This window comes from Neohortaea acidophila (genome assembly GCF_010093505.1).
Source record: "Neohortaea acidophila strain CBS 113389 unplaced genomic scaffold BDY17scaffold_11, whole genome shotgun sequence".
Taxonomy (NCBI): domain Eukaryota; kingdom Fungi; phylum Ascomycota; class Dothideomycetes; order Mycosphaerellales; family Teratosphaeriaceae; genus Neohortaea; species Neohortaea acidophila.
Window position 1 is genome coordinate 703,902 of NW_022985520.1, and position 15,423 is coordinate 719,324.

Sequence of the window (15,423 nt, forward strand, 5' to 3'; positions counted from 1 at the left end):
TACGCACATGATCACCGACCGTGGGCCAACCATGATGTCGATCTCTTGGACATTGCTCGTCCCTCCTGCATGGCCTCATGTTTTCGATCCCCTGTCAAGCAGCCGCTCATCCGGGCGGCTACAACGGTGAGGCGCCCGTCCTGCAGCCCAGCCCGCTGCACAGGCCTACTTAGTCAAAGATCAGCTCGAATGCACCGGCCCTAGTACTGTCGCCGCATGTATCAAATTTCAGCCGCACTTGAGAGAGATCACATTCGCTGCGAACGATGGCGCATTTGTCTTTCTCCATCGCCACTGTCCCGTGGGTTCTGAACAGGTGCTTACCGGATCCCAGAGATGGGAAACTGCGAAAGCATCGTCGACCCCTGCGCTGATGCGAATGCGAACGATGTCTCGGACATTGCGGGCATAGGCGTGAGGATGTCCCAATTGCCGGCGCTACGCTTTTTCAGCCCGCTTACCATCACAACAGGTACTCCTAGCATTCCTCATAACCGCTTGGTTTTCCGTCATTTTGGCCATCGTGGCATACTGGACTTGCTGTATCCCTGACGAACTCCTCACAACCTACGACAAGCTGTTCTCCAGGCGCTCCGGCGACTACTCTGCAAAATGGACAAACATCATCCGAGACGCCATCATGACTCTCGCAGATCAGCAAATCGTGACAGGTATCGCGATCTTGGTCGCCGGCTTTGCGCAGATTCACAGCCTGTCCATCTACCTCTGGCAAAGCGTCATCTACCTAGCCTGGATGTCTTCTGTGGTCCACTTGACCTCTTTGACGTATCTGCGCTACTATCTGCGAGAGAGGAGGGCACTTCGAGTGTGGAGGCTGGCGGGAATGTCCGCTTTGTTCTGCCTGCTGTTCGCAGCTCTGTACCCGACAACCGGTCTGGATTGGGAGTGCAACGTGTCTAGCTCGTTGTCGAACTCGCACGCAAAATGCCTCCCCATCCAGTTTCCCGCTCGCTGCTATTGGACTCGTCCACCGAGCCGCCTGCAAGAGCTGGCTAATGCTTCAGGTGTTTGTCCAGGAGGCAACTCTGTGAGCCTTGATGGTGTGGTTTCCTATCTCTTGCTGGGAATCACCTATCTATGGAAAGCCGTCATGCTCTTCGATTCTGCCGAGAAGCGTGTGAAAAGATGGTCGAGCATCTCACCGCTACGAGCAAGCGAGAAACTCATCAAGCGCATCATCCTGGGCCGTCCCAGCCGTCTACGCAGACTTCTTTATCCGGTGACTACGAGCGTGTACGTCATAACGCTCGCCGTCTTCGAGTTGGCGGGGTCCTTTGCCGGCTCTTTGTGGATCATCAACGCTAGTCTGATATGGGGCACGATGCTGTTAGTGACGCCGCGAATAGTGCTCCAACACAGCAACGCCACAGAACAGGAGAACGTCTGGCAGTTCGGCCAGATACTGCCGGTTCTGCTTCTCGCCGGCCCTCTTCTTACAATGGCCTTGCAAGCTTTCTCTACAGAGGAAGAAGAACGTGCCGAGGAAGCGCACTACCACCCACTCTCAGCTCCCTCTGACCAGTCATCGACCGGGAAATCCGTCAAGCAGCTGTTTGCGAGCCTCGATGAGCAGCACCCCGCTACGAGAGACAACCTCCACGCTGCTATATATCAGTCAAGGATCTTCAAGACGATTCTCGTCCTCATCAATTTGGGTATCGCTGGATATTTGGGGTTCACCTTCACCTCGATCACGTCTGGACTGGGGGTGCTACCGTTTTTGGAGACCTTTGCGACTGTGCTGCTCTTCTGTCCGGCGGTCCTTGGGCTGATTGCCATCAGTGCGGTTCCCTGGAGCAGGCTGTATCGCTGAAAGGCTGTGAAACGAGATGAGGGATTTTAAAATTCAGCCGCGTGGTGTATACATCTTACTTAGTCTAGCATGCAGCAAGTCAAGTCAAAGTGTGCAATCGTTCTCAACATCTTCCACGGCCCTCTTGCATTGGCCTCGGCAGTTGCACTCCCGTGCTTCTCCATAGTACGCGCCGAATATGGCTTCGAACGTGGCTTGGGCCTGCTAAGCATGCCGGATGGCATGATCTCCGGACCATCTGGTTCACTTCTTGCGGACAGGAATGGTCGCCAGGTCGCTGATCCAATTCCTGCACAATAGGTCAAGCGAGTCCTCGCACTGTCGAGAGAGTGCCGCGCGTCACAGTCCTGACGACTCTCTTAGTAGTGATGGACTTTAAATCGCCCGAGACACCGACTTCATCGCGGCGAAGGCGCCGACTTGGCCTCAATTTGAAGCCGATCAATCTTGTCCTGCATTTCCGCTCGCCGGGCAAGATACTTGGCTTTGACGGCTTCCAATTGCTCGATCTTCTCCTCTGGCGTAGCTTGTTGAATGGTTGCCGCTTCCTAGATTTGCACGTTAGCCCAAGCTATGAGGTTTTCGTTTCGAGAGCCGCACCTGCGCAAACTCCTGGCGAGTCTTTAGCCCGGCGCCATACCATGCGCCTGTTGCGGTGATCGCGGCAACAGACGCTGTTAGGATGTATCTTCTAGCCGTTTGGGCCGCTGGTGATGACATTTGGTGGGGGTTGTGAGGGTTGTGATGCCTCGATTCAACCAATGCATGGGAGCGTACAGCCAGAGAGTCAAGCGGGTGTGGCGTGTGGTTGGCGCTCGGCAAAGCTGCCGAAACTCTCCACCTCGATGCTCCGCGTAAACACCGCGCTTCCAGCTCGCGTCTTGCATTGAACACACACTGGACCGCGCAGTCGTTCTTCCAATCATCACACAACGAGTGCACGAACCTGCGGAAAAACACCCAAGCATGTCGACATCAAACTCCACCTCCAGGACACCCAGCGCGTCTCGGACTCGCCTTTCAACCGTTCCAACATCAGCAACCAAATCACGCCAACTATCCCATCTCCACTCTCAACTGGCTCAGCTCACGGCACACATGGCTGATCTCGAGAATCTGCTCAGAATGACGGCCGTGCAGGCGGAGGGGATGAGGGGCCTTGGAGGCTATGCTGGCGGGATGTAGGTTATTTGGTCATCCCCCGTCTACAAATTGGTTGGCTAATCTTGTGTTGTGTAGGTTCATGGCTGCGTCGAAGGTTCTTGGGGAGGAGACTGTGAGCGGAGCTGGAGTGGCTGGTGCCAGTAGTCAGAACTCCGCTTCCAAGGCCGCGGAGAAATGAAGGGACGGCCTGTTGCAGCGTTATAGCTACTCCGGAGCCGCCGGAGGGATATCAGAACGCGCGGACTTCAGCGCAGCTATGTTTGTGCTGAGTCTGACCGCAGGCTGATGGTCAGCGCGAGTCTACCGCTCAAGGATCCAGCCCAATGATACGCGAGTGGTCGTGTACGAGGAGTCGGCCTGTCCGGGCCCAAAGCGAACAACCCGTGTTGAGCGTGTGGCTAGCGGCTCATCGGCGCAAACCGGCAGCACTGGGCTAGGATATTGCGAGATGCAATGAACACCAGGGCGTGAAAGGGAGAAAGCGGCGACATTGACAGCGATGCTCTCAAGACGGTATCAAGAGTGAAGCCCAGCAGTGAGGTAGACCAAACATGCATAGATAGTAAGACTGCAGACATCCAACGCCTTGCTAAAAGACCACTCTAACGCCACCCAACAGCCCACACAACCACACCCATCTCGCCCCTTTCCACTAATCCCACTCGGATTCACGCCAGTGATCATCCTCCAGCCGCCGAATGCTGACATCCACCTGGTCCACCTCGAAATACTGCACATCGCCATGCAAGACCTTCTTCCCCTTCAAAATCTCACAGTAGCCCACCGCGCGCATTTCAAACGCCAACGCCATCACCCCCGGCATAGCCTCCTGCCACTTCTCGTAGCCCATGGTGCGCAGTTCCTCCAGCGTCAGCGCCATCGCGACGTGCGACGCTTTGAACGTTTCCGGCGGATCCGTGTTGTCCATCAGGTCGGTGAAGCGCGTGTTGATGGCCGGGTTGCGCATCGCGTCGGTCGCTTTGAGGTGCTTCATCGGTTTTTGGGTGCTCCAGATCCAGGAGGGCCAAAGCCATGTCCAGCTGGCTGGAGCGGGGTGTGTGAGTGTTTTGTTGCGATGCTGCTCCATGTTGTTTTGCGGCGGATGGGATGTGGATGATGAGAGGGTGGAAGTTCGGGTCAGATGGAGATGCAAGGTGCTGGCGCTGCTTGGGGAAGCTTAAACTTCTTAGGCGCGGGAGCGAAGGGGAGCTAACTGCCTCGCGCGTCATTTTGCGAGACCGTGAGCTCGAATAGCCAAGGCACTTGGGCAAGTAATGTAAATAACCAAGCTGCCCACTTTCTTGTCTTTACCGTGGCCACAGTCGACGCGATTTGGAAATAATTGGAGATGTACAGCTAAATTCCTCCTCATTTTCACCCATCCACGTCTTCGCCAGCTCGACTCGACCAAGCGGTTGAAGCAGCAAAGATGGACTGGCTCAAGAGCTTCGTCTATGAGAAGACGGCACAGGCAAGATAACCAATCCTCTCCCCAGATCCATCCAAACCGCCTCTGACTAGGTCTTCTCAGGTCGTACTCTTCTCGAGTACCGCCATTGCCCTGTATGGCTACGACCAGGGCATGATGTCTCTGATCAACACCAATCAGGACTACCTTCGCACCATGGGCATCCGAGAAAAGGACCCGCAAGTCGGTGTCATCGTTTCGGTGTACTACCTTGGCTGTGCGGTCGGTGCCGTCTTCTTCAGCTGGTTTGCAGACAAGTACGGCCGCAAACCCGGCCTGTTCGGCTGTCTCGCGACTGCAAGCCTGGGCAATCTCATCATGTTGTTTTCTGGGCTGGGCTACAATCAAGGCGCTCGCGTGGTCATGTACATCGGTCGGGTCGTCATGGGGTTCGGAGTTGGTGGAGTTGACAGCGTGGTCCCCGTCTACAGCTCCGAGCTCAGTCCGGATCATGGAAGAGGCAAGGCGCTGGCTCAAGAGTTCCAGAGCAACATCTTTGGGCTGAACATGGCTTTCGCGATCAATCTTCTTGTGACGAGAACGCTGGGGAAGTCTAATCAGTGGGCGTGGAGAATTCCGATCATGGCCATGCAGATATATCCTGTCGGACTTTTACTGGTCATCGGACGCCTCCCGGAAAGCCCACGGTGGTTCGTGTTCCACGATCGCAACGAAGATGCTGAGAACAGTATGAAGGACCTGTTTGGAGATGAAGACGGCAAGAAGAAGTGTGAAGAGCTGGTGGAAGCCGCCAGCAACGAACGCGATGAAAACGTGACTTATACGGACATGTTTACCCCTGGACACGCGCAGTTCCACCCCACTATGCTGACGGTCATGGGACAAGTCAACCAGGCGCTGACAGGCTACGGCGCCGTCTCCGTCTACGGACCGCAAATCTTCGAGCTCCTCGGATACGGGACGAATTTGGCCGAGAACCTGACGCAAGCCAACTTTGTCTCCTACTTCTTCCTCATGACCTTTGCCTGGCTTTTGGTGGACGCCGTTGGACGTCGCGCGCTCCTCTGCTGGGGCTCTGTCGCCCTCATCATCTGCTTTGGTCTCCTCGCCCTCTTCGGCGGGTTGGCAGTCAACAATGATGACCTCGGTATCCCTCTCAATGCCGTCGCCGTTCCCGGCATAGTCACTCTCTTCCTCGCAACAGGCGCGTTCGGCATAGGCTGGCTAGCCACAATCTGGCTCATCCCAACCGAAATCTACCCCACCACCGCCCGCGCGCAAGGCACCGCCGTGAGCGTCATCATCTGGGGCCTAGCCAATTTCACCATCACGCTCATTACGCCCTTGATGTTTAATAATCTCAAGTACTGGATCTTCTTGGTGTTCTGCTTTACCAACTTGTTCGCGGGCGTGTGGACGTATCTGTATTGCCCGGAGACTGGAGGGCGGAGCTTTGAGGAGAACCAGGAATTTTTTGAGAAGGCCAAGGAAGAGGGGACGTGGAGGGTGGGCAAGGTTGAGAAGGGGAAGTTCAAGCAGTTTCATTATGTTGATTCGGAAGGGCAGGATCAGGAGAGAGAGCCTTTGCTACGGAGAGTGGAGGACCAGGTGCGATGATGGTCACCAGCGGGGGGTTTGTGTCTTTCTCATGCATGGAAACAAAGGTCCACGCTTGCACCAAGCAACGAGGAGTCGAATTGTAATGTACCTCGACTGACTGCTTCTATTCCAACTCGATCGTCGTGTATGCCTGAAGCGACGAATGGTCTGCGGCTTCCAAATCGGGGAAATTCGCGGGGCGGCGGAGCGTACTCCGAAGAAGCTGATGAGCTCTGAAAGCTTGACGCAACTTTGGAGCGTAACTTCACCTCTCATTCCACCAAGCGAAGCTTCCCCACGCATTCTTGCAAATAACAACGACCAAGATGAACGTGTTCAAGAACCTCTTCAAGGAGGTAAGCCATCTCACCAGCATCGCATCCATTTCCCCGGGATTACGAAAGATCTCTACGAGAGCAACCGCAAGACATGATGTCATACGCAACCGCAACACACGAAGACGTCTCTACCTACGCTCGCCAAAACATCGCTAACCACTCCCTCCCTCAAGACCGGCGTCAAAGACGTCATCACCCTCTTCCACTCCCCTTCCAGCCAAGCCTCCACGCGCATCTACACCCTGCTCAAGCAAGTCTCGGCGCAAAGCAGCGCCCACGCAACCGAAGACCAAGCGAGCGATCACAAGACGCAGAGCAAGCTTGAAAGGACCGACTTCGAGCTGGGTGCGTGATATTCGCATGCAGCCATTGTCGTAATGTGAGAGTTACTGATGAGGGCGACCAGACGTGCAAGAAGGCGCTCCCACACCCGACCAGTTGGGCAATATCTTGGAGTACTTGGGCCCTTCGAAGGCTGGGACTTTGATCAAGGATGCCACGGGCGGGAGTGATGCGTTGAGGAGGTTTAAGCAGAATGAAAAGGTGTTTACAAGGCCGGTGGTGGTGGATTGGAATAATGGACGGGCTGGTACGTTTGCTTCGTCCTTCGCGGACAAGTCAGAAGGGATTGGAGGGAATAGCTGATGATTTCTCTGCGCAGTGGTTGGAGACAACGAAAGCGAGATCATGAAGCTCGTGCGTTCTTTGCCGAAGGAGACGGACAAGGCTTGAAGTGTGAAGTGAGATCGGGATAGAACGGTGCGGGAATGGGTGGAGTACAAGGGGCCGGGTACATTGAGGTTTGGTGCATGGAACCTGACCCTGATGGACTCACTCCAACCTGGCAAACAAAATAGGAAAATTGCTGCTTACCTGTACCGGCTGGCTGCTTCAGTCATGCATGGGCATACAAAGAAGGTGTCTCGGATAGGCACTTTGGCGAACGGCGTTCAACCCCTTACACAAACTCTGACCATGTCGACATCTTCGAACGGTCATGGCAGGGAGTATCATCGGTCTCCTATCTCCTTTGTTTGCACGCATCACCAATCTTCCTCAATTGCTTGAGACACTCCCTGATGTGGTGTTGGCGGGTGACTGCACGCGGGTCGTGCCTTCCTGATTCACTCCCCGTTTGTCGACACCACCTCGCACCTTCCACCTTTGTGTGAATTCGTCGCCAAGACGACGTCACCTCCTCATCTCCCTTCTGCTGCCTTCCACACCCTCCTTGCTGGTGTTTTCCTTAATCCAACACAAACATCATCGCCGCTCGGATGTTGCAAAGCAAGCAGCATCGTTAAGCTTGCTCTTTCGCCCATCCATCATCGCTCAGATCCCTCCTACACCATTACCAAACCCTCATTCGACAATCAACGCTCCACTCGCTTTGGACCAGAAGGTCTCCACGCCAGAGATGGCGCCAGACTCACCGCCCGACCCCGTCATAGTGAGCAGCGACCGCCTGGCTGACCTGGAGCCTTACTGCACTCACATCTACCACCAAGAGCCCGACCGCTGGTCCTCCATCTTCCCCTGGGAGTTCCCTCACGATTCCAACCGCGAAGAGGAAGAAGCCTTTCTCCGCGAATGGTTCGACGAGCGCGAGATTCGCATGCAAGGCGGCGCACACGGTCAAGGCAATGGCTTCCGCTTTTTGAAGTCCGTCTGGTGGTGGATTGCGCTGTGGAACTTGAACACTCGCATCCCTCAGTTCACGCACTGGTGGTTGGCGAAGCCAAGTAGCGTCGAACTGCTCAACGACCAGAGCATGCACCCTTACCTGCTTAGGAGTGATGTAGAGGTGTCGACGTTCTTCCTCGATGATGAGCGGAAGACGTATGGAGACAAGTTCTTGGGATGGGTCATTCCGTACCTGCAGATGACGATCAAGGAGATGATTGAGAAGCAACGCACCGAGGGCAAGCCGGCACTCACTCTCGACACTACTGTTGGCGAAGGCCTTGCCGTCGACAAACCCGTCGCTCACTCAGAGCCTGATTCTGCTCAACCTGCCGATACCACTCCGAAGATCACCCAATCCGCTGTCTGCCCACCAACACAACTCAAAGAGGCGGCAGAGGCTTCAGCAGCGGTGCCGCAGACCGCACCACTTCCTCCTCGTCCGATCGAATTGCCTCAAGCCGCATACGGCCATCAACCGGTGTCGCCTCAGTCGTCTTTCCAGGATCATTCATCGATGCAGCCCACTTTCCAAGATCAGTCATCGGTGCAGTCCGCATTCCAACAGCCATCGATGCAGTCCGCGTTCCAACAGCCTTCGATGCAGCCTACGTTTCACCAGGTTTCGACGCAATCCACGTTCCAGCAGCCATCGATGCAGTCCACTTTCCAGGAGCAGCCATCGATGCAGTCCACTTCCCAGGAGCAGCCATCAATGCAATCCAATTTCCACGAGCAGCCACTCGGGCGTAAATACAGTGGCAGCAAGCGCTACAACAAGAACAGCGGCCAGCATTCCAATCGCCGGTCCTCCTTCAAAGAGCGTAATGCGCCCGTGTATGCCTCGCCACCGTTCTACTCACAAGGTCCGATGCCGATGAACAACGCGAATCGAGGATCGTCTACCGGCTCCATGAGCTTCCCGCAACCCATGCTTCAAGGCCATTCATTCCCGCATCAGGATCAGTACATGGCTCCCCAACATGCGCAGTCTTTTGGACCGATGCACCAGCAGATGAACCAGCCAATGCGATACATGCAGGGATACCAGAACATGCCATCCACCGATCCCTTCGCAGATCGAACCAACTTCCAAGAGCACAATCGCGCATTCAGTGGCGAGCGATCGATGCCATTCTATCAAGACTCTCATGGATCCCACGGAGATCATCGTCAAAACAGCTATGGCTCCCGCGGCGGTGCTGTTGGGAGAGCTAGAGGCAACACTCCCGGCCGCGGCCGAGGCAGAGGACGCAACAGCTTCTCATCCAACGACCAGCACTATCCCAAGATGAACATGGAGGCCTCTCACCATAACATGCCTTTCACTGAGCCCGACGGTCATGTCTTTGCTCCCAGGTATCGCCGTGAAAGCGTCATTCAGGAGGAGAAGAACTGGCGGAGCGGCAGTGACGATCCGCAAGGCCGATATACTGACGCTCCGGCGGACGAGAATGTCGCACGCCGTCAGTCATCTTATGGAGAGATGGTGTCTCCATCGAGCTACCAATCTCGTCCAACTCCAGTGTACGCCACCAAGCCGCCGCAGGATGCGGATATCGAGAGAGTCGCGATCTCTGATCCTCCTTGCGCTCATCATACTGCTCGGACACCATCGCTGCGTGCTCCACCAATGCCCAACCTGCCAGACCCGGGGCAGATGACGCGCGAAGAATGTTGTGGTCAAGACTGGATCGGCAGTGATTGTGTGTACGCCGACACGCTTGTGCTGTTCAACGTTCCGATGTCCATGGAAGACGACCACATCGCGGCCTTTATGAGTCAGTTTGGCGAAGTGTATCCCGTCAGAAGGAATGTTGCAAAGACTCATCAAATGGTCTTTGCGAATTTCAAATCGGCTGCTGGAGCTCGCAACTGTATTCTGAACAGACCTGATCACTGGCCCGACGGAAGCCCTTTCAGAGTACAGGTTTCCAAGCACTTTTGGGATCCCACCCATTCGAAATACATCTTCCGGGGACGGAATGCTGGCGGGGCAGGAACCCCGTTTGAGGCACAAAAGAATCCCAATGCTCCCAGCCACTCCATACTGGCCAGGCCTGAAGCAGACACGCCCAGTAACCAAGGAAAGGGAAACGAGCAGCCAGCGGTTGAGATCCAGCATTCCGGACAGACGACACCGACTCTTTCGACGGCAAGCACGCCAAAGAAAACTAAGAAGAAGCCAAAGTCTTCTAAGACTAAGAATCATCGTCAGAAGGATGAAGAGGATCTACGCAAGGCCTCTCAGTCTTTGAAGCTAGAGCAGCAACTCCGGGCAGAGAGTGGTGATGCTCAGGGTGATAAGGCTTCTGTCGTGAAGTCGACTGATTGTCAGAAAGCCGAGGAGACACTGGTGAGTGTAGCCGATGTGAAGAAACATCTGACATCGGACAAATCGCCACTTCCGAACCCACAGCGCTCTCTCTCGGTGCAGACCGAGCATGAGACTTCCTCCGAGCCGGCTTTCACTCCAACTGATAGGATCGAGGCTCGTCTTCCTGCCACCATCGGCCACGACTCGGACAATCCCGCGCCCGTGATGGTTGCCACAAGCCAAGCACTTGCATCTGGGAACGTTGCAGAGACAGAGTTGCAGGTCCCAGCGTCTCCTCCACCCACTGCTGCTCCAGTCGTTGAATCAAAATCTGATGCAGCTGACGATGTGCCTCGGGAGGAGCTTTTTCGTGAAGCACAAAAGACGAAGAATGAGACGGCAACCAAGGCCGCCGTTGGACCTGGCGTGAGCTCCACGACAACAGACGAGGCAAAGACCTCGACGCCGATCAAGCAGGACGATACGATGATTGACGATAGCTTTCATACTGCGAGCGGCTCACCAGATACCATCAAGCCCAACCGCGAGGCCAAGGTCGATGCAGTGTTGAACTCAACTGCGTCGGGGACTGTTTACGTGGAGGACTTCTCCGCTTCTCCGGTTGAGCACGAGGAGAAGCATCAAGCGGGTGCTGACATTGGCAATGTGCCTGCTCCGCCTACCCCAGTTTCCTCGTCGGACGGCAGTGAGAAGTCTCGTACGCCGCAGCCACCAGCCATTTCAACGAACTTTCCCCCGAAGGCAGACACGTTGGAAGTGCCTCAACATGTGTCGCCAGGAGCCGGTAGCGCTGTGCCTACGCCGCATACAGCATACTTCACGGCGCCCAACACTCCAGCAGTGGTCCAGGAGTCACCCAGAGAGGACAAAGGGAAGGCAAAGCTTATACCCCTCAACAAGGTGAACAAATTGGAGCCTCCTCGCGCCGAATCTGCAGCTCCAGCCTCGAAGAACAAGGAGAACGTTGCGCCGTCCACATCCGCGCAGAAGAAGCCGGAGAAGCTTGAGAAGCCAAAGGGTCCCGCGCAGACCGAATCGCTCAGTCTCTTTGGCAAGAAGCGGGAGAAGGAGAAGAAGCCGAAAGCCGGCAAGCAGGCCACTTTGAAGGGCAAGCCGAAAGGGTTCGATACGAATGGCACGGTGGATGGCGGAACTGGGAATGCCAATTGTACTGCGAGTATCACTGCACAGCCCAAGGCGACTGAGGCGACTAGCACGAAAGGCGGGGAGGAGATGTCACGCACCGATTCCAAGATGTCAAACACTCTCAAGAAGAGGAACAAGAAGAAAAAGGAGACGGAACTGGCGCAAGACACCGGAAAAGCAACGCTTGAAGAGCTTGCTGCGCGCCACGAGCCATCGCAGGGTCAGGCTTCGCCGACGAAGCGCAGAGGGATCACCGAGAGGATCTCAGAGTTCTTTCGTGGAGGTCAGCCTTCAACGTCCCCTGAGAAGACGGCGGAGTCGAAACCTTGGAGCAAGCTGCTGACGAATGACAAGGGTCAAGATCGCGCTCAAGAGATCGAGCAGAAGGTGCACGACCAATTTCCCGGCAGTGATGCTAGGGGTGAGAAAGCGAGTGTGTTGACGATGCCCGCAGTAACTCCGCCGGTCTTGAACGATGAAGCTCATAGCGACGAGGCCAAGCCCCAACCTGTGGACGAAATTCAGTCGGCCAAGCAAGAAATTGAAGACGTGGAGACTATCGGATTAGGCATTGTCAGATCCGAGACTTCCTCTACGTCAACGTCGGGAAAGGAGAGCAAGTCGTTGACGAAAGCACAGAAGAAGAGCCTGAAGCGGAGGTTCGCCAGGCTGAGTGATAATCAAAGCAGCGTCTTGACGGCCTCCTACACTCCAGTATCATCGTCGCCAACCGGTCGCCCGACCACTCTATCGGAAGTGTTCCACTTTGGCGATGGCGGAATCATCAAAGACGACAAGTCTGACGCTTCATCTGTCACTTTTGGCAGAATAACACCTACTTCTGAAGTCTGTTCACCAACGACTGCTTCCAATCCGGTCCGAAAGCTACCTTTGAAGACGGTCGGAAAGGGGCATCTCGTGGAGGAGAAGCGGCCAAGGTGGAAGAATAAGAAGATGTTCAAGATTCAGGAAATCCAAGATGATGACGATGATGATGAAGAAGAGAACGATGAGGACGAGGAGCAAGAGAGCGAAGAGGAGTCGGACGACCAAGCAGTCTACGTCGTCCCAACATCGTCCAACTCGAACGACAACCGCACATCAACAGCATCCGAGGCCCTCTACCCCAGCATCGACGACAAAGTCTTCATCTACCTCGGCCCCGGCCAACGCGACGACATGGAGAGAGAGGATGCAGAGAGGATGGCGCGGGTGGCGGAGTCGAAGGCACGAATGGCGAAGCTGCAGCAAGAGGAGCAGCAGGCGCAGTTCCGCCAGAAGCTGAGGAAGCATGGCAAGATGTTGCAGCCGGCGCTGGAGACGGCACAGACGCAGACGCAGGACGAGGGTTTGTCGCCTTCTGTTGACTTTGAAGACGTGGGCATGCTTACATTGACGTTTCTTGCAGTTTCGGCCTTGTGGTCGGCGAACGCCGCTTCTTCGCCGTCTGGAGGTGGTGTGCTGGGCAAGGCTGAGGATGATGATGGTGGTGGGGAAGGAGGGAATGCAGCAGACCCATCTGCTGACTAGGAGTATGGCATGCAGCGGCTGGGAAAGGAGCACGAGCTTGTTGAGAAGTGGGCGGATAGGTTGTTGCTTCGGCTACAAGACTCGCCTGTTTTTGGGGGATGCATGAGTAGTTCATTGGCTTTGGGACTCGATCACCGTCCGCTCGAGGCAGAATTAATGGCATGGTGAGAGTATCCAGAAGCATTGAAAACAAGTATGACAAGGGTAGCACTTGAATTTCAGCGTGGATCGCCTCTACGTTCCTCCCCGGCGATGTCCAGCTTCATCAACTATGTGATCCCACCCATCTCTCTTTTTCCGGAAAAAAGGTATAATCACAAAGGCCACACACAGCCCAGATTCATAACGCCCGAATGTGCCATCTCACTCGTCCACATCCACCTCCTCCGCTCTTCACCTCCCTTACGTAGTAGTCGGGGCGGGGTTCATCTTCCTCTTGCCACCAGTCATGGTGACGTTGACGAAGCGCCGGGTGTATGTGATGCGCTTCTTCGCGCGGCCCTTGGGCGTCTTCTTCTTCTCCTGGGGCTCGACCTGCAGAGTTTTTGTGCGTTAGTTAAGCCGTTCGTAGGATGCGTGCGTTTGCGGTTGTGGATGGTTGCGGGCTCACCTTTGGTGTTTGCGAGCGCACTTTGCCGGCACGAGCGAGGGAGCCGTGGACTTTTCCCATGATTGCGGTTTGATGCGAGGGTGGTGGGGGTTTTGGGGTTCTGGTGGTGGGGGTTTTGGGGTTCTGGTGGCGAGGGAGAGGAGGTGGTTAGTTTTGTGAGCTGAGTTTGTGCGGCGGCGGGTCGGGGGAGGGATGGGGAGGCTAGTCGATGGCTGCGTGGATTGGATCGATGGAGATGACTCACTGGTTGGTGTTGCGGTGATGGAGTCGAGGGTCGATGACTGTGTGATCGTGATGGTGGTGCGGTGATGTTGGTTGCAGTTAGTCAAATTCTCCGCTTTCCATCTCCGTGCAGTTTCGGTGGTGTTTCGGTCTTGGCACTTAGTCACGTGAACTCGCTTCGGAATCGGAAGCGGGCGAGCTTGAGTTCCGTCACGACTTATGCACAACCACCCGCCATGTAATTATATCGCAGAGCCGCCTCGAGCTCGTCTTGACATCCAGACCTTCTGTTTCTTCATTCTTCGCTGGCCAATCGTCTTCCAACCACTCCAGACGCTCGTCAAGATGCTCCTCCCCACGTCATTGGTGTTGGCATTGCTACACACCGCCTCCGCCCTCTCATACCATGGCCCGCCACCAGAGCAAGAAGCACCACAGCAACACGTCTTCACCAACCCAGCCGATGAAGCCCATACCTCCCTCCACTACCCCACCGTCCACGAGTCGACCGTAATGGCCCGACGAATCCTCCACCTTTCCACCCTCGGCAACCTCGTCACATCCTTCCCCGCCTCCGACCCCTCCTCTTCCTCGAACGAAGACATCCACTCGCAAGAGAACAGACCGCCAGGCGTGGAGAACAACCCCATAGGCCTAATGGAATACTACGCCGACTGCGAAGCGACCGGCAACCCCACGTTCCTCGCCATCGGCGTCGCCACGCCGTACAAGAACTACCAAGCCGGCTCGAACATCAGTCTCAGTGTGCGCTGGTGGCCCAAGCAATCCCTCACCTACGACGCTCAAGAAGACGACGACATCCCCACCCCTCACACACCCGCTGCTCTACCGCGCTTCTCCCTCCACGGCTACCTTGAGCCCATCTCATTGAAAGACCTCGCTACGAAGCTCGTCCCCGCTTGCTTCCTTAAAGCCCACCCGGATTCCATCCTCTGGCAGCCGGGTAATGACATTCATACGAGCGAGTACATGCGCTTCGTCGTGGAGCACGTGTATTGGTTTGGAGGGTTCGGAGATCGCGCGCGCATTGGCTGGTTGCCGATTGCGGAGTGGAGGAATGTTACCATGGACGAGGTGGCGGCTTGTCGCCTGCCGGGCGAGAAGGGGTATGAGGAGAGTCTGAGATGGAAGGAGGGGCTTTGAAGACTGTGGGACGTCTTCGGACGAGCGTGTGCCGAGACTGCAAGGCGTTGTCATCATGCACTGTCGCAGCATATCGAGACCAGAAGTTCGCCGTGCCTGTGTATTACCGGCTGCTACTGAGGAGAAGGCAAGCAAGTGGCAGCCATCAAAGCACACTCCTCTAAGCCGCCCGCTGACACGGAGCCCGTACGCCTGAACGCAGTCGCTTCAAGGCCAACGTGAAGCAGGACACAGACAGGCCGCTTTTCGAGCTTTGAAAGCCTGGTAGGAGGCAAACGACAGGGTACAATAGACATAGACATGTGTAGTACCAGCTACCTAATCTACTCATACAGGTATAACCATGTTCTCCATCTCCAGAACAAA

The 15,423-nt window shown here is 55.6% G+C and overlaps 9 protein-coding genes across 9 annotated transcripts; 6 read left to right on the forward strand and 3 right to left on the reverse strand.

Moving 5' to 3' along the window:
• The first annotated feature begins 4 nt into the window (after window positions 1–4).
• On the forward strand, window positions 5–1,858 carry BDY17DRAFT_304332 (uncharacterized protein). The gene is made up of 2 exons (XM_033734711.1): window positions 5–414; window positions 473–1,858. Exons 1-2 carry the CDS (start codon window positions 337–339, stop codon window positions 1,832–1,834), a joined length of 1,440 nt encoding a protein of 479 aa, XP_033586215.1. The 5' UTR covers window positions 5–336; the 3' UTR covers window positions 1,835–1,858.
• A 374-nt stretch (window positions 1,859–2,232) lies between these two features.
• BDY17DRAFT_327593 (uncharacterized protein) lies at window positions 2,233–2,554 on the reverse strand (the record flags this gene model as incomplete). The annotated part of the gene is made up of 2 exons (XM_033737698.1): window positions 2,233–2,382; window positions 2,435–2,554. 2 exons carry the CDS (start codon window positions 2,552–2,554, stop codon window positions 2,233–2,235), a joined length of 270 nt encoding a protein of 89 aa, XP_033586216.1.
• A 172-nt stretch (window positions 2,555–2,726) lies between these two features.
• Window positions 2,727–3,585, forward strand: BDY17DRAFT_304334 (DASH complex subunit Hsk3 like-domain-containing protein). The gene is made up of 2 exons (XM_033734712.1): window positions 2,727–3,015; window positions 3,074–3,585. Exons 1-2 carry the CDS (start codon window positions 2,801–2,803, stop codon window positions 3,174–3,176), a joined length of 318 nt encoding a protein of 105 aa, XP_033586217.1. The 5' UTR covers window positions 2,727–2,800; the 3' UTR covers window positions 3,177–3,585.
• BDY17DRAFT_304335 (uncharacterized protein) lies at window positions 3,586–4,216 on the reverse strand. The gene has a single exon (XM_033734713.1). The coding sequence runs from the start codon at window positions 4,083–4,085 to the stop codon at window positions 3,651–3,653; it is 435 nt and encodes a 144-aa protein (XP_033586218.1). The 5' UTR covers window positions 4,086–4,216; the 3' UTR covers window positions 3,586–3,650.
• Window positions 4,217–4,256: 40 nt separating this feature from the next.
• BDY17DRAFT_304336 (general substrate transporter) lies at window positions 4,257–6,170 on the forward strand. Its single transcript, XM_033734714.1, has 2 exons — window positions 4,257–4,469; window positions 4,530–6,170. The coding sequence occupies exons 1-2, from the start codon at window positions 4,428–4,430 to the stop codon at window positions 6,042–6,044; spliced, it is 1,557 nt and encodes a 518-aa protein (XP_033586219.1). The 5' UTR covers window positions 4,257–4,427; the 3' UTR covers window positions 6,045–6,170.
• Window positions 6,171–6,352: 182 nt separating this feature from the next.
• Window positions 6,353–7,096, forward strand: BDY17DRAFT_327597 (thioredoxin-like protein; the record flags this gene model as incomplete). The annotated part of the gene is made up of 4 exons (XM_033737699.1): window positions 6,353–6,382; window positions 6,538–6,709; window positions 6,771–6,953; window positions 7,026–7,096. The coding sequence occupies 4 exons, from the start codon at window positions 6,353–6,355 to the stop codon at window positions 7,094–7,096; spliced, it is 456 nt and encodes a 151-aa protein (XP_033586220.1).
• Window positions 7,097–7,467: 371 nt separating this feature from the next.
• Window positions 7,468–12,237, forward strand: BDY17DRAFT_42782 (uncharacterized protein). Its single transcript, XM_033738379.1, has 3 exons — window positions 7,468–11,814; window positions 11,886–11,920; window positions 11,986–12,237. Exons 1-3 carry the CDS (start codon window positions 7,782–7,784, stop codon window positions 11,986–11,988), a joined length of 4,071 nt encoding a protein of 1,356 aa, XP_033586221.1. The 5' UTR covers window positions 7,468–7,781; the 3' UTR covers window positions 11,989–12,237.
• A 1,226-nt stretch (window positions 12,238–13,463) lies between these two features.
• BDY17DRAFT_327599 (ribosomal protein S30) lies at window positions 13,464–13,731 on the reverse strand (the record flags this gene model as incomplete). Its single annotated transcript, XM_033737700.1, has 2 exons — window positions 13,464–13,595; window positions 13,672–13,731. The coding sequence occupies 2 exons, from the start codon at window positions 13,729–13,731 to the stop codon at window positions 13,464–13,466; spliced, it is 192 nt and encodes a 63-aa protein (XP_033586222.1).
• Window positions 13,732–14,078: 347 nt separating this feature from the next.
• BDY17DRAFT_304360 (pyridoxamine 5'-phosphate oxidase-domain-containing protein) lies at window positions 14,079–15,358 on the forward strand. The gene has a single exon (XM_033734715.1). It carries the CDS (start codon window positions 14,113–14,115, stop codon window positions 15,055–15,057), a length of 945 nt encoding a protein of 314 aa, XP_033586223.1. The 5' UTR covers window positions 14,079–14,112; the 3' UTR covers window positions 15,058–15,358.
• Window positions 15,359–15,423: the final 65 nt, after the last annotated feature.

Excerpts from the sequence above, each read along its gene's own strand:
- BDY17DRAFT_304334 (XM_033734712.1), top strand. The coding sequence starts at position 2,801 with ATGTCGACATCAAACTCCACCTCCAGGACACCCAGCGCGTCTCGGACT. Across the intron at positions 3,016-3,073 it reads GGAGGCTATGCTGGCGGGAT|GTTCATGGCTGCGTCGAAGG; the intron begins GTAGGTTATTTG and ends TGTGTTGTGTAG.
- BDY17DRAFT_304335 (XM_033734713.1), bottom strand. The coding sequence starts at position 4,085 with ATGGAGCAGCATCGCAACAAAACACTCACACACCCCGCTCCAGCCAGC.
- BDY17DRAFT_304360 (XM_033734715.1), top strand. The coding sequence starts at position 14,113 with ATGCACAACCACCCGCCATGTAATTATATCGCAGAGCCGCCTCGAGCT.
- BDY17DRAFT_304336 (XM_033734714.1), top strand. The coding sequence starts at position 4,428 with ATGGACTGGCTCAAGAGCTTCGTCTATGAGAAGACGGCACAG. Across the intron at positions 4,470-4,529 it reads TCTATGAGAAGACGGCACAG|GTCGTACTCTTCTCGAGTAC; the intron begins GCAAGATAACCA and ends AGGTCTTCTCAG.
- BDY17DRAFT_42782 (XM_033738379.1), top strand. The coding sequence starts at position 7,782 with ATGGCGCCAGACTCACCGCCCGACCCCGTCATAGTGAGCAGCGACCGC. Across the intron at positions 11,815-11,885 it reads CTCAGAGTTCTTTCGTGGAG|GGTCAAGATCGCGCTCAAGA; the intron begins GTCAGCCTTCAA and ends ACGAATGACAAG.
- BDY17DRAFT_304332 (XM_033734711.1), top strand. The coding sequence starts at position 337 with ATGGGAAACTGCGAAAGCATCGTCGACCCCTGCGCTGATGCGAATGCG. Across the intron at positions 415-472 it reads CGGACATTGCGGGCATAGGC|GTACTCCTAGCATTCCTCAT; the intron begins GTGAGGATGTCC and ends CCATCACAACAG.